This window comes from Homalodisca vitripennis, chromosome 5 (genome assembly GCF_021130785.1).
Source record: "Homalodisca vitripennis isolate AUS2020 chromosome 5, UT_GWSS_2.1, whole genome shotgun sequence".
NCBI lineage: Eukaryota > Metazoa > Arthropoda > Insecta > Hemiptera > Cicadellidae > Homalodisca > Homalodisca vitripennis.
Genome location: NC_060211.1, coordinates 108,768,134 through 108,790,762, shown reverse-complemented (window position 1 = coordinate 108,790,762; position 22,629 = coordinate 108,768,134). Strand labels below are relative to the sequence as shown.

Below are 22,629 nucleotides of genomic sequence, written 5' to 3'. Positions count from 1 at the left end.
GAGTTACCACATGTAACGACAATATTTTGCACTTAGTATTTGTCATGAGGCACGTAATAGTATAAACAAAGAGGAAAGTTAAGTTACACAGATCAATTGACGGGAGCAAGCCTCCTCAATTGACCAATCTAATGCGAGACCTCTAATACTGGTCAATTCAATTGACGGGACGCGCGACGCCTCGCTTGACGTAAACAATCGGGCTTGTCTCCGAGCCGACCGTCACGTGGCTCAATCTATACATCGGTCGAGAGAACTTCCAGGGAACCGTATCACGAGACATATGTAGTTCACGTTCACAGTCACTGCACACACACACTACACTGGGCGTAAACTGACATGACACATGGAATGATGCAATTCACGCACCAGAAAATTAAAAAAATAAACATTGTGTCTAAATGGTGTGAAAACACATACGAAATAATGAAGGGGTTTTACAAAAATAATTTATGATTTCAGTACCAATCGGAAGCAAGTTTTTAATGGTGGTCAGCCTTATCCGAAAATTTCGATTATTCTAAACAGACTTGGTTCAGTCATCTTCGGATAGTCGCGTTTCTTTGGATAATAGTGTATTCCCAAAATTTAATTTTACAGATGCAATTTTTAGTTAGTGTTGAGTAGAACGCTTCGAACCGGTAGACTAACGTCGTAAAACCACAAAGGCCAAAGTTGTTGACGTACTTAACTTTTGATTGCCGGGTGAAATGAGGTGAGCACGAGCGCTAAATGACGGCAGACGAGACGAGACCAGGGACAGGGTCATCTTGTCACGACCGCCAGCATCTCGTATGCCCTTCTCGTAGACCACGTGTTGCCCTTCTTTACACTTAATCGGAACTGATACTTGTGATGTTACTAATAAATAATTCTCTCCGCAGGCCTCTTGGATCGGGAGTCTCCTCCCTCTGTTTGCTATCCTCGGTGGCATGCTGGGCGGTCCCGCCATCGACATGATCGGCAGACGCACAACTATCCTCCTCACCGCTATTCCCTTCCTAATTTGTAAGTATTACTGTACACCATGAGTCTGCATTGCACTTTCTTTGTTCTCAAGAAAACTTTTTTCATAATATAATTAGTAAAATATTATATATATTTTATCAGGTGTAAAATTAATTTCAAACCATCAGATTACGTATAAATAATGAGCTTTAATAACCGTACCACTATTAATATTGACTTGTATTTCAGCTTTCCTGCTGATTGCCTTCGCTTGGGACATATTCATGGTGTTCATCGGGCGGTGTATTGGCGGCTTCTGCACTGGAATCATCACACTCGCCCTGCCAGTGTATCTCGGCGAAACCATTCAGTCGGAAGTCCGCGGTATCCTCGGTCTCCTGCCCACTTCTGTCGGAAACTTAGGTTAGTATTGACTTTTTTGTTTTAAATCGTAGTATTTAAAAAATTTTGGGCAAAAGAATGCATTTGATAATTCGATTTATTCATTTATTTTATCGTTTTACTACTCTGTCTGTGATTACTTAATTTTTGGCTAACTTTAGCTGTGACATGTTCAGTATTCTATCACCATATACTCTAGAACTAAATTATGCCTTTCTTCTTAGGTATCCTGGTGTGTTTCTTCTCTGGCAAATACCTGACATGGTCTCAGCTGGCTATGCTCGGTGCCTGTATCCCAATCCCATTCATCATCTGCATGTTCCTGATCCCTGAGACACCACGTTGGTACGTCAGCAAGGAGAAGAAGAAGCGTGGTCGCAAGGCCCTGCAGTGGCTGCGTGGCAAGAACGCGGACGTAAGCCAAGAGTACAGCGAGATCGAGAAGAATCACCAGGAGTCACAGCTGAACGAAACTTCTGCAGGCATCGGTGAACTCTTCTCCCGCCGCTACATCAAGTCCCTCCTTATATCGATGGGCCTCATGCTCTTCCAGCAGATGAGTGGAATCAATGCAGTCATGTTCTACACAGTCGACATATTCGCGGTACGTTATGAAACTGTACAATAACCTTATTGCAAACATTTTGAACAAAGTTAGAAACTTTTAAGTTAATTAATGTAGTTGTTTTATACAATTATTGTCTGCGTAATACGTTCTTTTTTTAAGGATATTTTGACATTTTTTACTAAATACTCTGTTTGATTACAGGCCAGCAAAAGCACCATTGACAACAACGTATGCACTATCATCATCGCCTTCGTTAACTTAATCACAGTGTTCGTCAGCTCTGCACTCATTGACCGCCTGGGCCGTAAAATACTGCTGTACCTCTCCAGTGTCCTCATGACCATCACTATTACTGCCCTTGGCATCTACTTCTACTTCCGTGAATACACAGACATGGGAGACAAACTGGACAGCTACGGCTGGCTACCTCTTATTAGCTTCATCGTCTACATCATCGGTTTCTCCATTGGCTTTGGTCCCATCCCCTGGCTAATGATGGGAGAGATTCTTCCAGGTATGTAGGAGATATGATCCAATCTCATACAATAATTAATAATTGTAGATACAACAAATATGTTCAGTAGTAGTCATTATTTTCTCTCTATATATTCGCTTATATTAACTTCGAAACACAACTACACAATTACAATAAACTCATGTTAATCTGGATATTTACAGCAAGGATTCGAGGATCTGGAGCTTCAATTGTGACAAGCTTCAACTGGTTCACCACTTTCATCATCACTAAGACCTTCAGGGACTTCGGCAGCCAATGGGGTTACAGCATGCCATTCCTGGCATATGGCTCATGTTGTTTCATCAGTCTGTTCTTCGTAATGCTGTTCGTGCCCGAGACCCAGGGAAAGAGTCTGGAGGACATTGAAAGGAACCTGACTGGAGATGGCCCCAAGATCCCCGTAAGGACTGCCCGTAGGATGTCCTCTATTGCCAACCTCAAGCCCACACCAATATCTATCTAAAGGAACCTCGCCCATTGTGTTGTTTTACTTGTTGTTGTAATTGAGGTTAGCTCGACTACTATTTATGTACAAAGCCAAAAATTTATCTTTAAGATTCTCGAGATAAGATGTGCGTCTTTTGTGGTCTGAGATGTTGATTGTGTCCTGACACGATTGTAGTCTTCCACTATTAGTCAATTGGAAAGTAGGTCTAGGCAGCATCTTGCAAATCAAATTGTCGCCTATATTTTTTATAATTCATATTGAATTTCTATTAACAATTTTTAGACAGTTAATGTTAATTATGGTTACTGTAGTTTGTACTTAACGTCACAATGACACATTCCAGCTACGCTGACATTCCGTTCCTTACGTGGAGAAGATCTGAAATATATTGATTTAAGGTTGATCTGCAAGTTTGAGATTGAGGTTTGGACTAAACCAATAAGGTGCCAGGCGAGGCTTAACGGCAACTTTTATGTTGTCTAGTGATGTTAATTATAAAGTCAGGGTTTAGTGTTACCAATCATTGAATGAAGAATGTAAATATAAATCTGATTGTTGTTAATAATGTTATTATTGTTATAAATTATATTGTTAAATCAGAAATGGCATGAGAAATAGAATCGACCGAGACACACACTGTCGGTTGGTTTTACTAAACTTGGACTGGTATTAAATTTCAATACCACTTATATAAAATAGTTAAAAGATGTATATTTTACTACTAGAGTTTTTCCTACTTAAAGTTAATGTGAGATTAATTAAATTATTGTAGAGATAATTAAGTGCCTTTCCTGATATTATAGTTACATTAGAGACTGTTGATTATTTTTCAAGTAGAAAGCAAACTTACATTGAAAAAAATCACATGTATTTATTTATTCTTTATCATAAAAATACAATAAGAACATATTTGTAAGTTGTATATTAATAGTTTAATGACATGACATACATAACTAAATCCTAAGACTTTAATGTTATTACTAAATTGTTATGTTGTATACATTTATTTCTAATTTTATTAACATGAATCTACAAAAGTTTTAGAATTGTGATCTTTTTCAATGAATGATTGCTTATGGGAAACAAATTAAGTTTACTTTGTGTTAACTTATTTTTTATTTTATAATAGGGACTTAGATAGTCAAACTGTATTTATATCAAATAAAGTATTGTGATAATTTTTACAAAAAATGTTGTTGATTTTTACTATCCACATTACCAAATTGATACAAAAAAACTACCAAAACATTTAAGATTCAAAATTCTTACATCATAATTGGTGACAAATTCAACACTTTTGAAAACTAATCTCTCCAGATAAGGTACAGCAAAGAAGTTAGTTTGATAAAATGAAGTTATTAAAGTCTAGAAGTTAATAACTGGCACAATGTTGGGGTATAAAACTTCCAGTCCAATAACAATCATTATGAGGAATACAATTTTATCAATATTTGCATAAGAATGCACAATATTAGTAAAACCATTGGGCACATCTCAAGTAAAGATATTTTAATACGATATTTTAAATAAATATTTAACATGTAATAAATTAAGTTACAAGCAGCCTTCTATTACATACTTGTAACACTATCATAATGGGCAAAAGTTCAAAGATCATTTATTAAAAAAATAATGAATGATTCACATGTGTTATTTTATTCAATAAACATGTTCCTATAGTTCTTTTAAAAAGTTTACTAAATAAAATTCTATATCGATTCAACAAATGTGGTTGTAACCTTTCACTTGGAGTAAATTCCAGCAACAAATTGAAATAAGAAACATTCATAAGAATTACTTATCGGGCACAGAATTATTTTTGCTTGCAAATATCCTCTGCATAAATAAACAGAATTTAAAACATACACTATTAAAAGTAGATAATCTGCTTTCAGCATAGAATATATACTCCAAATTACAGTAATGAATTATATACAATTTTTATCGACTAAATACAGCAGTAGAATTGAAACAATGATAACTTTCAAGTGTATTCATATTAAAATTTGAGAAAGAATTTGAGAGTTTTTGAATTTTTATTCCAAAATAAATAACTACATCCGATAACTCGGGAGATAAAACTGGACAACCCTTTGTAATATCTTTCTTAATCTAAGTTAATATTCAAAATATACTTTAGGATTGGCTGTGATATATTCTATAAAGCTAACAATATGAAATGACAGTTAATCACCAGTATTTTTTCTTTATCCCAAGAAATCTGGGATAATTGGGCTGAAATGTGATATGCTCGAGCAAGCCTTGGACAGGCTTAGGTATTCTGTAATATGGAGAAGATTCACGCCCAATTTTGAGTTAACTTGAGAGTTTTTGCATTTTCCCTGCAGAGTAAACTTGAGCACACTTCAAACTACCCTTGTTTTATCCACTACTCCAATTATCTTTCTGAACATAGGGATGTTTAGATAGTATATACATTCAATTTTTATTGTATCTACCCAAACTACAGGAGAGGTTGTGTTGATGTGACCCCCCCCCCCACCCCTAAAATGGCAGCTATGCTGGCATGCTTCCTGTGGGAGTTGGCATATGTTCTAACCTCGCAATGATCTTGTTTGCTTATCATTTGCATGACCTTTCAGAACTCTTTTGCCATCAGTTTTGTACACATTTGTTACCAAAGAGCACAACAGTATTGTATAATGACACTTGAAATATCAGTTAGGCATTAAGCTGCTTGGTAGCCACGGTATTAATATTTTGTACAACCAACATTGGTATTTAACCTAGACAAAGTGCAATACTTCATTTAGTATCAATATACTAATGTATTTTCTTGAAGGTGCTGATGGAATCTTTATTAATCCTAAAAGGTACCGCTTCTGGATATTTAGGATGGCTAATATAGATTGTAAGCCTTGGTGAAATACCGTGGGCAGCCACCACATAAGGGAGTGTTAGAACACGGACGTGTCAACTAAGAGGAGACTGACTGATGGCACCGAGGGAACTCACCATATAAACTAAGTGTATTGATCTGAGTTGTGCGCTTACCACAGTATCTCGACACTTGTGGAGTGGTGCATGCCGCTCCTGAATATCTATTACATTTACATTTATACGTTAAAGGATTAGTCTAAGCCATATCCAGCTTTGGTTAGACAAACAATTAGAAGTGAACTTCTCTGAGATAGATAACTCCATTTAATTTTACAGTTTTCTTGCCTTGTACTAGATATTAAAAAAATTCTAAACAAGATCTTTGTTCAAAATGTTAAATCATTCCAAAAATAGCAAGTTAGCATTTGACGCTTTAGTATTTTGATGTAAAGTATTCATTCATAGTAACATGTACAACATCTCTGTTTTATATTATTGTATAAGATTTTATAAAGGAGAAAATGCTCAATACATTTCATAAAATCTTAGCGCCATTTGTTGTAGCATTTAATTTACTATATTATACGCAATCAACTCCTGATTATACTTGAATTCAAACTTCATAATTTTATTAAAGGTAGATTTTCTCTAAATCGTCAAGGTTTCTTTATTTGACTGTAGTTAAAAAAACCCAATTACTAAATACAAACAATTAAGTAGTGGTAACACTTTTAAAATCTTATGAGCTAACTACAGTATTACAGTGTTACACACAATTTTTTTACATTCTCATTCATTTTATACAGGCACGTTTCCCCTGCAAAATGTTCTTCCTTTGAAGTTACAGTCATCATAACTAATTTGTGTTTTCCTTCTGTAATTTATGCACAATTTCAAGGTTGTATCTTGACCTGTTCAGCAGTTATAATGCTAACAAGAGGACGAACAGTCACAAATTGATTTAATTTTATTGCAAGGACAACCTAATAAACAACACAGAAGTAATTGACATAACTAACCACTGCAAAGAAAAACTTAAGGCTACAATGGCTCATATTACAATTAAAGGGAAGCATCTTTATCTCCTTGGTGTAAACATTCAAGCTAGCTTGGACAGCCTATTGAACATCCTGAATCATTGTCAAGCTCATAATAAGTCATTAATTCTGGTAGGAGATATAAACATTGACGGATTAAAATGTAATGTACTAATAATTCAGATCATGACCGTAGAACAACAATTTTACAAACGGGGCTACATGATCATACAGCTCAAATGTGCAGTCTGGTTTTTAACAAAAATAATACCACTGCACAAACTCTAAAGTGACAAATGGCGGGAAAAACCTTGACCAGCTAAAATCCCTGCTCTTTGTAAAAAACTGGTATGTCGTCCATAATGGTGAAGGTGCAAAATCAGCCTTTAACACTTTTGAAGGAGCATTGCAAACTGCTTTGGATATATCTTGCCCACTAAGGAAGAACAAATATAAAATAAAAAACAAACCTATTGACTATTACGACCGAGAATCGACTGAGATCAAAGCTGCCTTCTTACATGCCCTGTAAACTTACAAATTAACAGGAAAGGCACAAGACAAACCAACAATGGTAAATGTAAAAAGGACATATGACAATGAACAAAAGACACCACAACAAAACGCTAATGCACAGAAAATAATTACTTCTAAAAATAAGTCAAAACCTTTATGGAATATTATAAATACAGAAAGACATGCCAACCAAACAAACTAGTCAAAACTGCCTTAAGCTCAACATAAATAATACGGTTGATGACAACCCTATTCAGGTAGCTGACCAGTTCAACACTTATTTTACTCAGATAGCAGAAGCAACATTACAAGAGAACAATAAACGGTTGGGAGCCTACCGGCCAGAAGAGGATCAAACACTCCTTCAACAAAACCGTTTCAACTGACTCCCACAACACAGAAAGAAGTAAATCAAGTAATACACAACCTGAAAAACAAACCATTGAGTGGCATAGATGGATTTTCATCAAAAATCGTAAAGCACTGTGCAGAAGAATTAACTACGCTCTCACATTCGTCATAAATAAATCATTCTTCTTAGGGCAGTTCCAAACCAAGCTAAGTCTCCAAAGTATACATACCCCAAGCACAAAAAAGGACCCAAAACAGATCCATATAATTAATTTAAATATTATCAAGAATTACAGAAAAAATAGAACTAAAAAGGTTAATGACTCACCTCAAACATCGGGCTTTAATTATTGATTGTCAGCACGGATTCCAAAAGGGAAAATCAACTATTTCTGCCATCATAAGCCTTTTTGAGTCTATTATAGACAGCATAGGTGAAGGAAAATTTGTAACAGCCTTAGTTTTTGACTACAGCAAGAGTTTCAACTGTTTAGAACATGACCTTATTTCTAAAAAACTCACAAATTCGAAAGTAAGAGGGGAAACATATGGTTTGTCTGCTTCTTAAAAGGGAGATCCCAAGTTGTAGATATCCAACATACAATTCACCTCACTATCACGTTCACATCAAATCCTCAACCAATCATAAGAGGAGTTCCACAGGGATCCTTGCTGGGACTCATTCTATTTATTTTGTTGACTAACAACTTCCCACCTCTAATTCAAATTATAGTACCATCTGAATACTGTATGCAGACGACACAACTCTTCTTTTAAGATATTTTTTCTCTCAGCTCAAGAATTTTATGACAGTTCTTTTGCATCTCTACAAAAATATATAAATAACCCAGACAAGACAACACAAGTACATTTTAGAAAGAAAAAAGTTCTGCCTCCTAGTATCCCCAATATAACAGTGGCTGATCAGATTATGTTTCTAGAAATTACTCCAAAGGACTTACAAGGGCAGACCACTGTTGTAAATAACATCTGCAATAAAACGCAATAACATCATTGTCTATGTTGTTAAAAGCAGTAAATGGGTTGGCACTCTGGAAGCGGCAAAAAAGGCCTACTACGTTCTAATAGAATCTCAGATATGGTCTTTCAATCTTGGGAAACCTCAAGAAACCTATTTTACTCCAATAGAAAATAATTAGAACCATTGTGAACCTGGATTTCCAGCAAAGCTGTCGACAAACCTATCTGATCCTAGGCATACTCACAATACCTACACTCTATATCTATGAACCCATTTTATATGTAGACAAATTAAACATGCAGACTTACATGGAACTTCATAACTACCCCACATGCATTGTCTCCAGATTACTAGACTCTATGAGTAATACAACTCCTTGATCCAACTTAGTTTAATTTGACAAACTACTGTTGTTAATGTAAATCAAATAATAATACTAATAATATTATAAATGTGAAAGTGCCTTTATTTGTTTGATACATATACAGAAATCTTAATTTGCCTTTAAGATAGAAACAGGCGTCATGTAGATAGAGAAAGAAAAAACAAAAAAAAACTCGTTAACAAAGTCAGTGCCAGTTCTTGCTATGCATTACTTGGAACACCAATTCTATTTATTTGCCAATTTCCATGGTTACTCCTTCCATATTAAAACTTCATTGACACTATAAAGGGGTCTACCTACTAGCCAAGATTTTAATTTCTTTTTTAACACTTTTACTTCTAAGATCTTCAAGGATATTGAAAATCTGCTTCTGCGTACAACGGTTTTGCTTCAAGGAGCGTCAAACGATCTTTTTCATGTCTGGTGCAGTCTGAGTGAACATCCTGGTTTCACTTACTGATTCCAAGAAGACCTGCTAGTGTTATAGACTGGAGGATATAGATATTTATTACAGTTAATACTTTCAGACTTTTGAAGACTGCCTTGCAACTATCTTGCATTTTCATTCCTTTTATTGTTGGCTCTCTTCTGCAAGATTAGAACTCGTAAGTTACATGCAGAAGTTCTACCTCATACCAACATTCCATGGGATATGAGGCTCTCAAAAGGGTGTGGTAGGCTTTTAAACCTGCTTCCTCTGTGCTTACAGAAACTGTCCTTCTAATGGTGTAGATGACTGCGGATGGCTTATGACAGAGCATGTCTATATGCTCATTCCAGTTAAGATCTTTACCCAAGTATAATCCTAGATGTTTAATTGATAGCATCGATATCAGGTAGGTTTGATAATTCATCCCTCTTGTTGCTAAAGGTAACACAAAATCATGTTCTATACAGTAATCCACCGCCAAGTTCAAGACAATGTACGTGTCTATCTCGAGATTCTATAAATCTCACTATAGGCATGTCATTGGTGGACAGCACAAATAAGAGTGGGCCTAAGACTGAGCCCTGAGGAACCCTCTCACCATGGGCTGAGAGAACTTTGTCCCGATTACGTCGTGGCTTAAACAATTATAGGCTTTAGTCATGTCAACAATATCGCCCAAAACACTATCTTCATTTTCTATACCATCCACAATGTATTCAACATTCCTTTTATTACAGCATCTGGTATCTGATATCCTCTGAGACTGACTCCTGGAATCTGGAGTCATGTTCGAAAAGGAACTCCTGGAAAAGGAAGGTGAACAGGAGCTAAACTCAACATTCAAATTGAATTAACCCTTCATACCATAGCTAGTTTATGTGTAGAAAACATCGTTGCTTCACCGTGCTTAGAGATCTTGTCAGAAACATCATGTAGTGCACTCAATTGTGCACCTGATGAGAAAATGAGACTACCACTTCACCTATTTATAGCTGTCTCTGAGGTCGAAACGTCTTAAGGTTCATTTTGAGCTTCTTCATCGCTGACTTTCTTTGGATCTCTTCAGATGAACATGACTCCAGATTCCAGGAATTAGCCTAGGACAGCGTCAGATTCCAGACACTGTAATAAAAGGAAGGTAAACTAGATCTAAACTCAACATTCAAACCGTGGTTAGATAGAATTTCCAATTCATTCACACCATAGTAAAGTTAAATTCACCATTGGTGCATTCTCTAGTAAAAATTAGATGCCTAGTATCTTTGTCTTTATGACGTGCATTGAAATACTGATCAAGGACTAAATACTAAATATTTTATAAAATTTAAATGTAGACAGTTAAATGTAATTCTGCCTCTATGATGAACTTTAACTGAAAGTGTCAACATCTGTATATACAATATTCCGGGAAACTTCACTAAATGTTTTTCTCCATAAAAATCTTACTTGGATCTTTCAAAAAAAGGAACTAGCCATATTGATCCAGCCATTTTTGAGATTAGCAACACATTTAGCAATTAATTTTTAATTTATGAGAAAATCTTCGACATTAGGATTACTCCCCACTGGCCTAAAATAGTGCAGTTGTTAATAAAACCATTGGAGCTATTCAGTCACATATCATGGAATTTTAAGAGAGATTCAAGATATTTCACAGGTACTTTTAAAAACTGTTTAACTATCGAATCCCAAAACATTGTTGGAAATTGGAATATCTTTCAATGATTTGTATCTCCGGAGTAGTTAAAAAGAATATGCCCAAGACGTGTCTGTTTTACAACAGAATGTATGTGAAAATTTTAACTTGTGCATAGTAAAACATGTTGTCTAATGAAATAAGCTAAAGGTTTGAAATTTTGCATGCAACTTCTATGAAAACTGTTACGCGACACATGGTGTGGCGTACTCCTCCCTTGAATTTTCCTGCGCGTAAGCAAGTATTTTTACATTGGTTTTATGAGTAACCACGATGTCAACAAGAAAATATCAGAATAAATAAATTAACACGTTCACGCTGATGTTGGGCTCTAAAGCCCCATTCTTCTACGATATGTATGGTCAGTTTAACCTAGTTGTATTTCCAATAGACATAAAATGTATCATATAGCATTTTAGAATGGCTTTTAATGCTTTTTACGAAAAAAAAAAAACATTTTTAATGTTTTATTACATATATAGTGCAACATACAGCATATTAAAAATCAATAAAACCACAATAATTACCATGCTCATGTTAACTGGAGTATGATGTTTTGAGAAGACTGTATTATATCACAATGATAAATCTTTGTTATCTAAGTGATAAGTTTAAATCTAAGTATAAAGTTAAAAAAAAAAAACAAAATACGTATTCAGTAGTCTGAGACATCCTACTAAATTTAAGTGATAATTTTAGTACAGGCAAGTCTCAGTCCCTTGAAATTTTTCTTTATGACATCTTACATTACATCCCTACTAACAGAAAGGGAAAAAAACCATAACTAACTTAGTTAATTTCTTCCCTGATCAAAAGCTTAACTATAAATATCACATTCTTACGGAGCATATATTAACACTAGTACTGCAACTGTGATAAATCCCTCAGACGAACTCCGGTTTTGTGCGTGTTACAAACATTATTTAAACAATCCGTAAAAAAATACTAAACAACATAGTGTTGTGTAAGGTAGGCTAGTGCCTTTAAAGGTAAATTTACAGTAATTATCAATAATTGATTTTTATCAACATTAATTGTGTATATGTTAAAATTTTATGTTTTATGACTTAATAGTAGTGTATATTAACTTAAATCTTTTAGTTTCATAATTTAAATATTTTACTTTTTTATATTTTAGATATACTGATAAATATAAATATTTCTGTCCACTTAAGAGTGTTAAAAATGCAAGTGGCCAATTAAACACGTACATGTGGTGCACAGATGAAATAATAGATTAAGAGCTAGCTTAATAGGCTATTATGATTTTTAATACGAAGTAGGCCTAAATGCCATTTTGTAAAATATATTAAACATTACCTATTGCATAATAGTTCATTATTTGATTTATTTCCTACTACTGACATTGACTGTACAGTTAGGATAATAATTACTTTTGCAGCGTTACCTAAAATAATCTAAAACCACTTTTAGCAATATCTTAAAATAGTATACTTTCATTTGTTTATCATGCATTTCATATTTTTCCATACAAGTTTCCTGCTTAAAGTAGGCTACTATTATCATAAAAATTGGGCAGAAAATGCAATGTTTACTATTTAGTTTATAGGCCTAATGGGATTTCTAATTCTCTAGGTACTGGGTTAAGGGTTGTGGCCATTATTCTTTTGCTACTTAGAACAATTTGGTTGGGAGTTTTTTTTAAATATTTTTAGCTCTTTCAAGCATTTTTGATTGGCTGTGTGATGTTTTTCGTTTGTCGCCATCAGCAAGGTGCCCCTATCAACACTAATGGCTGGAAGCATACTGTCAGCCCATTCAACTAGGTTGTTAGTTCCTTTTATGAGGTATTTTAAAACACTTTTGGGCTTTCCAATACTTATATAAGTATTCATTATTAAATTACCTTTTTTAACCCTTTGAGCAAAGTGCGTATAAAGTATACATAATGAGTAAGGACGTCATATGACGTACATTCTTATAATGGCCCAAAGGAGTACGGACGTCATATGACGTTTAGCCTCTGTATTTTTGTATTATCGTAAATGCGATGTGCTATTACTGATTGCCTTTAAGTAGATTTGTCTGTAAAGTGGCTCTATCTATCTATCGGCAACATACTTAACTTCCATATTTGTGCTCGCAATCACTTGTAATCTGATTTTACCACCAGATCGCAGTAGCCACTGGGTAGAAGCCACTGACACAAGCTCGCGTCACGCACGCATCACTCTGCTGTCAGAATATGCCGCCATATTATACTAGCCATTCCTATACTGCATACTGTGGCCATATTTAGAGTGACCACTCTAAATATGTTGAGCAACCATCTAGTTTGTTATTGTTGTCTAAATGGCAGTGATTACAATAGGCATCGTCAGTTACATCTTGTTATTATCTACAAACAAGATTGTTCATTATCATAAATAAACATATAGATACACACAAAAATAAATAGCACATATAACACAGACATTATAAAATATTACATAAAATAAATTAACAGTTATTATCAAGTTTGTAAAATTGATCCTGCTAAAGCGTTCGTGTCACATGTCATGTACTCCTCAATATTATAAAATGGATTTTCTGCCAACCTACCCTTGAGTAATAATTTAAATTTATTTAGTTCAAGGTACCAACATTCCTTTGGCAGTTTATTAAAAAGTGCAATGTTCATGCAATAATGGCTGACCTGGGCTTTCTTGAGCCTTACAAATGGTAATTCTAGCTTATAATTAGATCTTGTATTATAATTGTGTATGTCCTGTCTTAGCTGGTAATTATCAATATTTTCCCTAACATTGACTAGAGCAGAGAAAATATACATGTTTATAACAGTCATTATTTTATATTCTTTAAAAATAGGACGACAGTGTTCTCTACTACCAGTATTTTTGATAACCCTTAGTGCCATTTTTTAGACAACAATAATAAACTAGAGCAACCATCTAGTTTGTTATTGTTGTCTAAATGGCAGACAATATTGATTGACTCTGCCGTAGTGAGGAAATAATAAGACATTTGATTTTGAACAAGTACTGAAATATTGACTTGCAGAACACGTAGTCCTTTTTTTATTAAGCTTTCAAATGTAAATAACATTTTTTAAGAGATTTTAAAGATTTTAATTTTTTACTCCTTTTGGTAATTTTTTGGATATCATCCATTCCTCATTTTGGCATATCAAAAGAAGACGTCCATACTCCTTAAAGGGTTAAATTTATTTAATACATATATCTTTTGAAAATACAACAAATTAATGTGGTGGAGATAAACTTCAATATTTACTTCCATATTTGTATATTGAATGATAATGCATTTGATTTGTTTTAACATATTTGGAACCATTTAAACTAGACCTATAGGCTACTAACATAATTTATTGGGAACAGCTAGTTCTTTTGTTCTCAAAAATACATTTAATAATGACACTACAAGATAAATTACATCAATCCAGAGGAGATGTAAAAGATTAGGAAAATCTAATCTTCATATGGTGAAAAACTTGAGAACAACACAAAGAATCAAAATCAAGATTGTATTTGACATTATAACCTCAAACACTTACCCATGACTTGAACACGGCAAATAGCACAGGTATCACACTCCACGTCCCAACTCCACATAGCTACAGCATTCCACTTTTTTAAGGAGAACATTTTGTCTGATTTCAGATCTTGATCCATGACATCTAACAACTCCAAATATTTTGTACAAAGTACAGATAACTAAGCTGTGCTAATAATCAAAACACAACACTAACATTGACATTCATGTTTTGACGTATCTAAATCCAAACCCGACGAATCTTACAGTCATAGACTAGCAAAATAAGATTTAGTAAATTGCAATAAAACATAAATTATATAGAGTGGTTTGGGATGTTAATTCTTTTCTTTTAGATAACAAGTAGTTGGGTAACGAACTTAGTGTGTTATTCTAAAGTTTCGGAATAGAAGTTTCACACGGTTGCTTGGAACAGTTGTTGATTTCAAATCATTTATCAGTAACTTATTGTCTGAGAATAATAACTACACATCTTCGCAAAACAGTTCAAACTGTAGTCATACACTACTACAGTTTCGACTTTTAATAAGTCGTCTTCTGGTGTCGGTGTCAATAATAATATTAAAAGCAAGGATTACCCATCTGGAGTCGTCCAAGCTTAAAATTTACAAATGCAGCACAAATTTTAAACTAGGTACGCAGTTATTATTATTAGTCAATCCGTATTGCAGGACTATATAATATGGAAAATAATTTATTGCCATTAAACAAGACAGGCTGTAATAGACATAGTCAAGGAAATTATAGATCAAAAGGTTATTTTTGTAGCATTAACCCCAATAGTTAAGATACAAAAAGTTCATAATAAATAAACAAAGAACTAAAGAAATTCTTTTTGTCTAAATAAAACCTGAACATAAGAATTATTAACTAATGGTTTTTATTTAGATAACAGGAATAAACACGCCACCAATCCGTGTACTAGGCAAGCAAGAGTTTCCTGAGAAAATAACTAACGGACTGCGCTAGTATAGCCTTGTAATAAATGCATACTGTGACATTTTCCATGTGCATCTCATATATTATACGATAACCCTTTGAGGAAACTCTTCTGAAGCAAAAGAGGGTTTTGAGTGGCATGAAAAGGCTATAAAGGGAACATTGAGTACAAGAGATACCGAAACTTGCGGGCTACTCTTTGCTGAGTTTGAAATACTTACCGCACCATCTCTATATATTATACATTCTTTTGTCTCTCTAATTCACCTACCTGTCTCCCTTACCATATCTGTTAAATGCATCTTTTGAGCAGGATGAGTTTACCAAATATCTTAAATCATTATAAAACCTTTGCATAAAAGAGACTACTCTTGATAAACATAATAAATTACTGTCCTTAGTTCCATAACGTGAACACTTAAAAAATTTGGGAAAGCTATTCCTTGATCACCTTTATTGTCACCTTAACTTTATATGATGCTATTTTTGTCAAGCAATTTGGCTTCTGTCAAGGCATCTCAACCGAGGATGCTATGTTTCATTTCAATTTGAATGTTCCAAAAGCTGTGGATGACTACAAATATGTTTTTGGTATGCATATTTTTAGATTTAAGAAAGGCCTTCGATATGGTCAGCCATAGACTTCTCTTACACAAGCTTGACCATTTTGGAATTAGGGGCAATGTCTTTCATTGGACTTCCACTATTCTTATATGTAGAACACAAACCATTCAAATTTATGATGTAGATGACAGGAGCTGTATATATTGTCAGGAATCACAGAAAATTGGTGTAAGCTCTAGAGTTCCCCAAGGATCAGTTCTTGAACCAATTCTCTTCTTGCTGTATCTTAATGATGATTTAAGAAGTGTGACTTGTGCTGATTTATGCTTGTTTGCTGATGACCCTTTGTTAAGTGTTGGCAATCATACTCGTAATGATTTTAAGATTGATATGTTCCTATAGGACTGGATCTCATTTGCAATGGTTGGCGGACAATAATTTGCTAGTGTAAACAAATAAAAATGAGCTCATTGACTTTTGGTTAAGGCATTCTGATGGAAATGCTTCCAGATTACTCGTAGGTGAGGACAGAATTGATTCTACCCATTCCACTAATTTCCTTGGACGAATGATCGATTCTCGCCTTGATTTCTGAAGATATATTTCGATAAAGGTATCTGGTAAGTTAAACAGGGGTATCTTTGTTATTAGGAGGCTTGCACAGTTTGTTGAAAAGAATGTACTCCTCCAAGCATATTTTGACTGTACTGCAATTTGTGATGCTAAAATCACAACAACAAAACAATTTTTTGCTTGCAAAAACAATCAATTAAACAATTGTTTGAATGAAAAAATCTGATTCCAATAGAGGGGATTTTTTTGACTCACATTATTTTGGTATCTACATTCCCAACACCCTAACTCCTTACACGAAATATAAAAACATATTTCAACCCACCAACATTAATATATACAATTTTCGAAATTACAGATTTTTAGTTATACCAAAGCACACAACTACATTTTTTTGAAAAACATATATATATATATATATATATATATATATATATATATAAAACACTGTAATTAAATTGTTTAATACCCTTCTTCCACAGCTTAGATCAGAGTCACATGTGGTTTTGTTGTGGAAGAGGCTTGAACTATTTTTAGTCCATTCGGAATGTTACACTGTCTATTATGCCCAACTGCCCAATATGTATAATAGTGATACCATACTCTAATATCATATCTAATACATAAATATCATATTTGACATACTAGTTTTACACTGTAAACAGGTGCTTTTTATAATTCAATCCTTTTATTAACTGTTTTAATAGATAAATAATACTGTGTTGACCTTTATCAATGCTTTGTATAAAGTCGGGAGACAATAAAAGATTTTGATTTTAGTCTTCATTACAACAAAAAATGAAGACACCTTTGTTTCAGTGTTCTTACATTTTGAGAGTTACAACTTGAGAAGTCACACCCATGACCACAATATCAGGCAAAACGATTGTTTTAAACTGCCTTAGGGTAAGTAAATCTGTAAAAAGTTTAAATAATATTAATGCAATTATGTAACAAATTGCCAGTAAATGTTAGAGACGTTAGTGTTACACATTTAAAAACTACAATGGGAAATATAATACAATGGCTGAAATATAAATGTTCCTATTGTATAGATGATTATTTTAGTGATAACATGACTGATTTATGTTTTTAAACCTTTTATTTGTTGTATAGAGGAAATATATGTCAGTAACTTGAATGAATTTGCAGACTTTTTTAACTTATTGCTGGATATAGCTAAGATTTTTGTATAAGTTAACTGATGTTCCTCTTTTCCAGAGGCAAATCCAGGGTAAGGGCTGTGGCTCCCTCCAAAATTTTGAAAAGACATTAAAAAATTAATTACTCCTATATTGTAACCATAAAAATAAAATTAACCTAGTGGAGTAATCTTTGAATGAGTAACTTTCTTTCGTAACACTTTATTTTGTGTTGTATTGAAATGTAACATTAGCGGTTACTGTAAAGATGATGGTACACTAAACCCAAGATGGCCCCCTCCAAAAATTTTAACTAGATTACCCTTGCTTATTTCTCAAGATTTATTGTTTATATTCTATTGTAAATATTATATTAATATATTTTATGTAGAAATTATAATATATGTATGTAAAAAATGTAATAGTCATATTAGTAGAAGTAACATAGATGAAATGAAAATTGCATACTTGGAAGTGGCAAATCTTGCTTTGTTAATTTTACAGTTCAGATGATTTTATTAGCATAGCAAATATATGAAATACTTCCATGTACAGACCTAGGTCTAAGGCAGAGGCAATTGACATAACTAAATGACGAAGGAGATGATCATGATGTAGTTTCTTCTGCCCCTTAAAAGAAGAGGATAAGCTATGTACTTTCTAGTTCATAAAACCTAACATTTACAGGTAAATATCTATTGTAATTACCTCACCTAAAAATGCTTAAAGCTGTTGATATAAAATTTCCATTGTATTTCCAGCTGTTGACATTGTAATACCAATAACTTAATTTTTATATTCTGTCTCTGTAAGCAAAACTTTCAGTTATTTAATGTGCAAGATCTCAACATACAATGTTGATACACCTACTTTGGTTTTAGGCGATGTAAACTCTAAATATAATTTTTGAGGATGTAAATCTTCTAATCCAACTGCCATCATTAGGATCTAACCTGCTTAGGAGGCAAACAACAACAAGCAACAAATAGCTTGTGCCAGTCCATTTTAAGTATAATTAAAGTTATAAGTGCATAAAGGAAAAGAAAAGTCACTTATAAAAAGGTTTGAATGAATCATTTGGTTAAAATGAAGTAAAAGGTAAAAATACAAGAAATAGATGTAAACATAAAACATATGCAACACCTACAAAGTTTTGTTTAACCCTTAGTGCACCGCCGCTCCCGCGCGCCGTCGTTCGCTAGACCGCCAGACGTTTGAGCACCGCACGGATCCAACACCGCCACGGCAAAATCACCGGTCACATATTTTGCATGGTCACATATATTATATTACATAACTTTCGTAAATTTTGAGCTAGCCTTTAAGTTTTGGTTTTGTTTTTGAGGGGAAGAGATGTAATTTCAGTTGATGTAATAAATTACAGTTTTATTTTTTTTTACATTTGTTTAGTAGTATGTATGCCTGTCGTAATTAAAAAAATCTTAAGTTTGAGGTCCAAAAACAATAAGTAACTTGGGCTCAAATAACGTTTTTTAACCTAAAAGTATTGTTTTAAGCATATACTAAAAGTTACAAATATATTCCACAGAAATTGCATAAAATAATGTAATTTAAGTAAAATTCTAAAAATTTCAAAAATTCCGCTGTAGGATGAAGATACACTTGTTACTATGGAAACAAGTAAATATCAATATTTTATAGTTGAAATGAAGCAGAGCAATACAATTCAAAGTTGATATAAATTAAGACACTTACAAATGCACACACACATAATATTTTATATATATTTAGGATAAAATTTACATACCTTGCAGAAGCTTTATAGTAGGCTGAAAATGTTTGTTATGAAGCACATTTTAGCCTCTTCTGTTATTATTTTACACTAATAACACTTAAAATAAAACAAATTTTACTTTTTACAGTTTTTTTTGTATACAATGCTTTTATTACATATATTTGCAGAAAATTTAGCATAGATGCTTAACTTGCATCTTATGCACGGAGTCTTTCATTAATATTTGTGGGGATAAAGAACATATTATTTGGGTGAGTTGTGAGTACTTTCGCACAAAATAATAAAAACACATAACACAGCTATACTAAAACAAAGTTAACTATATACACAACCTTTTTATACACAATACTTCTAACAAACATGTTTGGTGAAACATTCGGCATGGACACCTAATTTGCATCTCATGCACACAGTCTTTGATCTCCTCCTCTTTCCATCAGGGTTGTTTTTCCCACTACAAACAACACAATTTTTTATTTTTGCACCACACAGCTTTTTAAGTCCGAAACCCCCTCTTGCAGGCTTGTTGTCTCCATCGCCTCTCAAATTTGCTGGATGGTTTTTCTCAGCTAACCAGTCTTTTTCGAGAGCCTCGATAATAGAAATCATGAAATCATATCTACTCAGTTTGTGTTCAGTAGTATTCAGGGTGTATAAAATATATGAATTCAAAATCATGCGTCCAAAAACATTAAAAATTACTTTTTCCAGTGTTTCATAGTTTTCCTCTCGTCGAGGTAAGTATACAACATCTGGTCTGTTGAATCAATGCCACCCATATTCATGTTGTATTGGTGTACAATTTTGGGGTTTCTTTTTATCAATCTACTCCTACCCCTCTTCCTTGCATACTGAACATTACAAGCTTTGGAATCACTGGAAATTAAAAGAAATTTTTTTATTCGTCAGGTTTTCCCTGTGTGCTATAAATAAGATGGACCCTTTCCGAACATATACTTTTTTCCAAACAGGAAATTTCCCCTTCAATTGTTTTGGGATTCCTACTCTGTTGCTTCTTATTGTGCCTGTCGGTAAAGTTTGTTGATCATACAGGTACCTGGTTAGATTTTTAAATGTAAAAAAATTGTCTAGATATAAATAAAAACCTTTATTTAGGTAGTTTCCCATTTTCATCAGCATGTCAACTCTGTATATATGCCAATCCATGCTGTGCTACTTCTGCAGCATCGTCTCTGTACTTAGAACTTTTATAAGAATAAAATGCAAGGCAATAGTGAGTAGCTGTCTCACATAACACCCATAGCTTTATCCCCCAACGATGGTGCTTTTTTTGGGATGTATTGGGTGAGGGTGATTCTCTTTTTTGTTCCCACAAGAGACTCATCTATGGATAGACCTTGTCCAGGAAAGTAATAATGACGGAAAAGTCTATTTGCGTGGTCTATGATTGGCTGAAAACGAGCGCACGGGTCATAACCCTCTTCACCTCGCTTTTTTAATTTTGAAACATCAGTAATGTCGAAAAATTTTAAAAGCATCGTAAACCTGTTTCGGCTCATCATTTCCCTAAACCATTCTGTTGTCTGCGATGAGTATGTAGGGCTCGTGAATTGAATGAGGCCCATATTTGTAACTATAGCTATAAAAGCCTTCATTTCATTCACTGTCGTGTTTGCCCATTCTTGCAGCCTGCTATAAAGAGAAATATTCCCTTCAAGAGAATATACGTATTGTGTTGCATAACGATTCGTCTCTGTGACAAACGTAGTCAAAATGTTCACAGTGAAGAATAAATTAAAATAGTTTATAGGAGGAGAATTCACAAGAGGGCAGTGTTTAGGTCCGTGAAGTTCTGAGTATGTGAAGTTATGTTCATATCCAGGATCATTATCATCTTCAACTTCATCCCAACTACTGCTGTCATCTTAGTTAGGCCTGGCTGAAGCACGACTACTACGTACAGCTCCTCTTCTTTCAGCCCCTAAGCCACGTCTATAAATTTTAGGACGTTGGGTAGGGATGGCTGAATCATTACCTTCCTCATTAGATGAGGATAACAAATCTTCATTAATAAAATTAGGCCTAGGCCTTGGAAGTGGCAGAGTAGGCCTATGCCGATTCTGTGTAGCAGATGTGCTTGGCTGGTTTGGATCAAATGTCGGGTCATTGTCATTGTCATCAATAATGTCAGAATCAAATAACTCGGATTGTGACGAACTGTCAAAAAAAAACTATCACTTTCATCAATTACATTGTCAATAACCTCAACTGCACTGCTGCAAGCAACAAGATTGACAAGTGTGTTTTCACTAACTGGTGATTTTGGACGTTGTCTCTTTATTTCAGATAATGTCAGTCGAAATACTATATATTCACAATAATACACACTGTATTATACACCAAAGAAACAATCATTAGTAACAACAACCACAGTATAAACATTACGTTTGTACTAATAACCTGCAATATTGAAACCAATGAGAAACAGCTGATTCCACAGCCCTACAAATCACTACATTTCCATAGATTAATAATGGTCAATATTGCATATTACAATAATTATATACAAACGGCATTAAAAAGGGTTTGTTTTGGAGTAATTCAATATGTATTTTATATATATTATGTTTAAACTATAAGGACAAAGGCGTTAAGTTTACAGAGCCACTATAGTGGCCCGCGGCGCTCAAGGTACCGCATGCGGCGAGCCACTATAGTGGCCAATGGCGGTCAAGGTACCGTACATCTCGAGCCACTATAGTGGCTCACGGCAGTCAAAGGGTTTTAAACAATTTTATTTTTTTAATTGTCAACAAATTCATAGAATTAAAGTTTGTGTCATTATATTTTACAGCATGAGTTACTAAGGAGGAGTGTTTTTGAAAAATAGTCGCCTTCGGACATTTTATTAATTTTAAATGGGAAACGCTTCTTTCAGCACATGCAATGTTAATTTCAAATTCAACAAAATATAGTGTATACATTTGAGCGGGAAAATTGGACTCTTTGATGTTGTTTAATTACTTAAGTAAGCAATTCTAC

At 34.0% G+C, this 22,629-nt stretch overlaps 2 protein-coding genes across 8 annotated transcripts in view; one reads left to right on the top strand and one right to left on the bottom strand.

The window, feature by feature from the left end:
- The window catches only part of LOC124362692 (facilitated trehalose transporter Tret1-2 homolog), a 42,184-nt gene extending 37,657 nt beyond the window's left edge, over positions 1 to 4,527 (top strand). For all 7 annotated transcript variants that reach the window (XM_046817397.1, XM_046817398.1, XM_046817400.1 and 4 more), the window contains 5 exons: positions 885 to 1,008; positions 1,198 to 1,371; positions 1,575 to 1,954; positions 2,120 to 2,432; positions 2,597 to 4,527. In XM_046817397.1, coding sequence (XP_046673353.1) covers positions 885 to 1,008; positions 1,198 to 1,371; positions 1,575 to 1,954; positions 2,120 to 2,432; positions 2,597 to 2,898 — 1,293 coding nt within the window. In that variant the 3' untranslated portion in view covers positions 2,899 to 4,527. The remainder of the gene's footprint in view (positions 1 to 884; positions 1,009 to 1,197; positions 1,372 to 1,574; positions 1,955 to 2,119; positions 2,433 to 2,596) is intronic.
- Positions 1 to 14,900, bottom strand: part of LOC124362693 (RING-box protein 2) — a 127,466-nt gene extending 112,566 nt beyond the window's left edge. The window contains exon 1 of the mRNA XM_046817404.1: positions 14,654 to 14,900. Coding sequence (XP_046673360.1) covers positions 14,654 to 14,771 — 118 coding nt within the window. The 5' untranslated portion in view covers positions 14,772 to 14,900. The remainder of the gene's footprint in view (positions 1 to 14,653) is intronic.
- Positions 14,901 to 22,629: the final 7,729 nt, after the last annotated feature.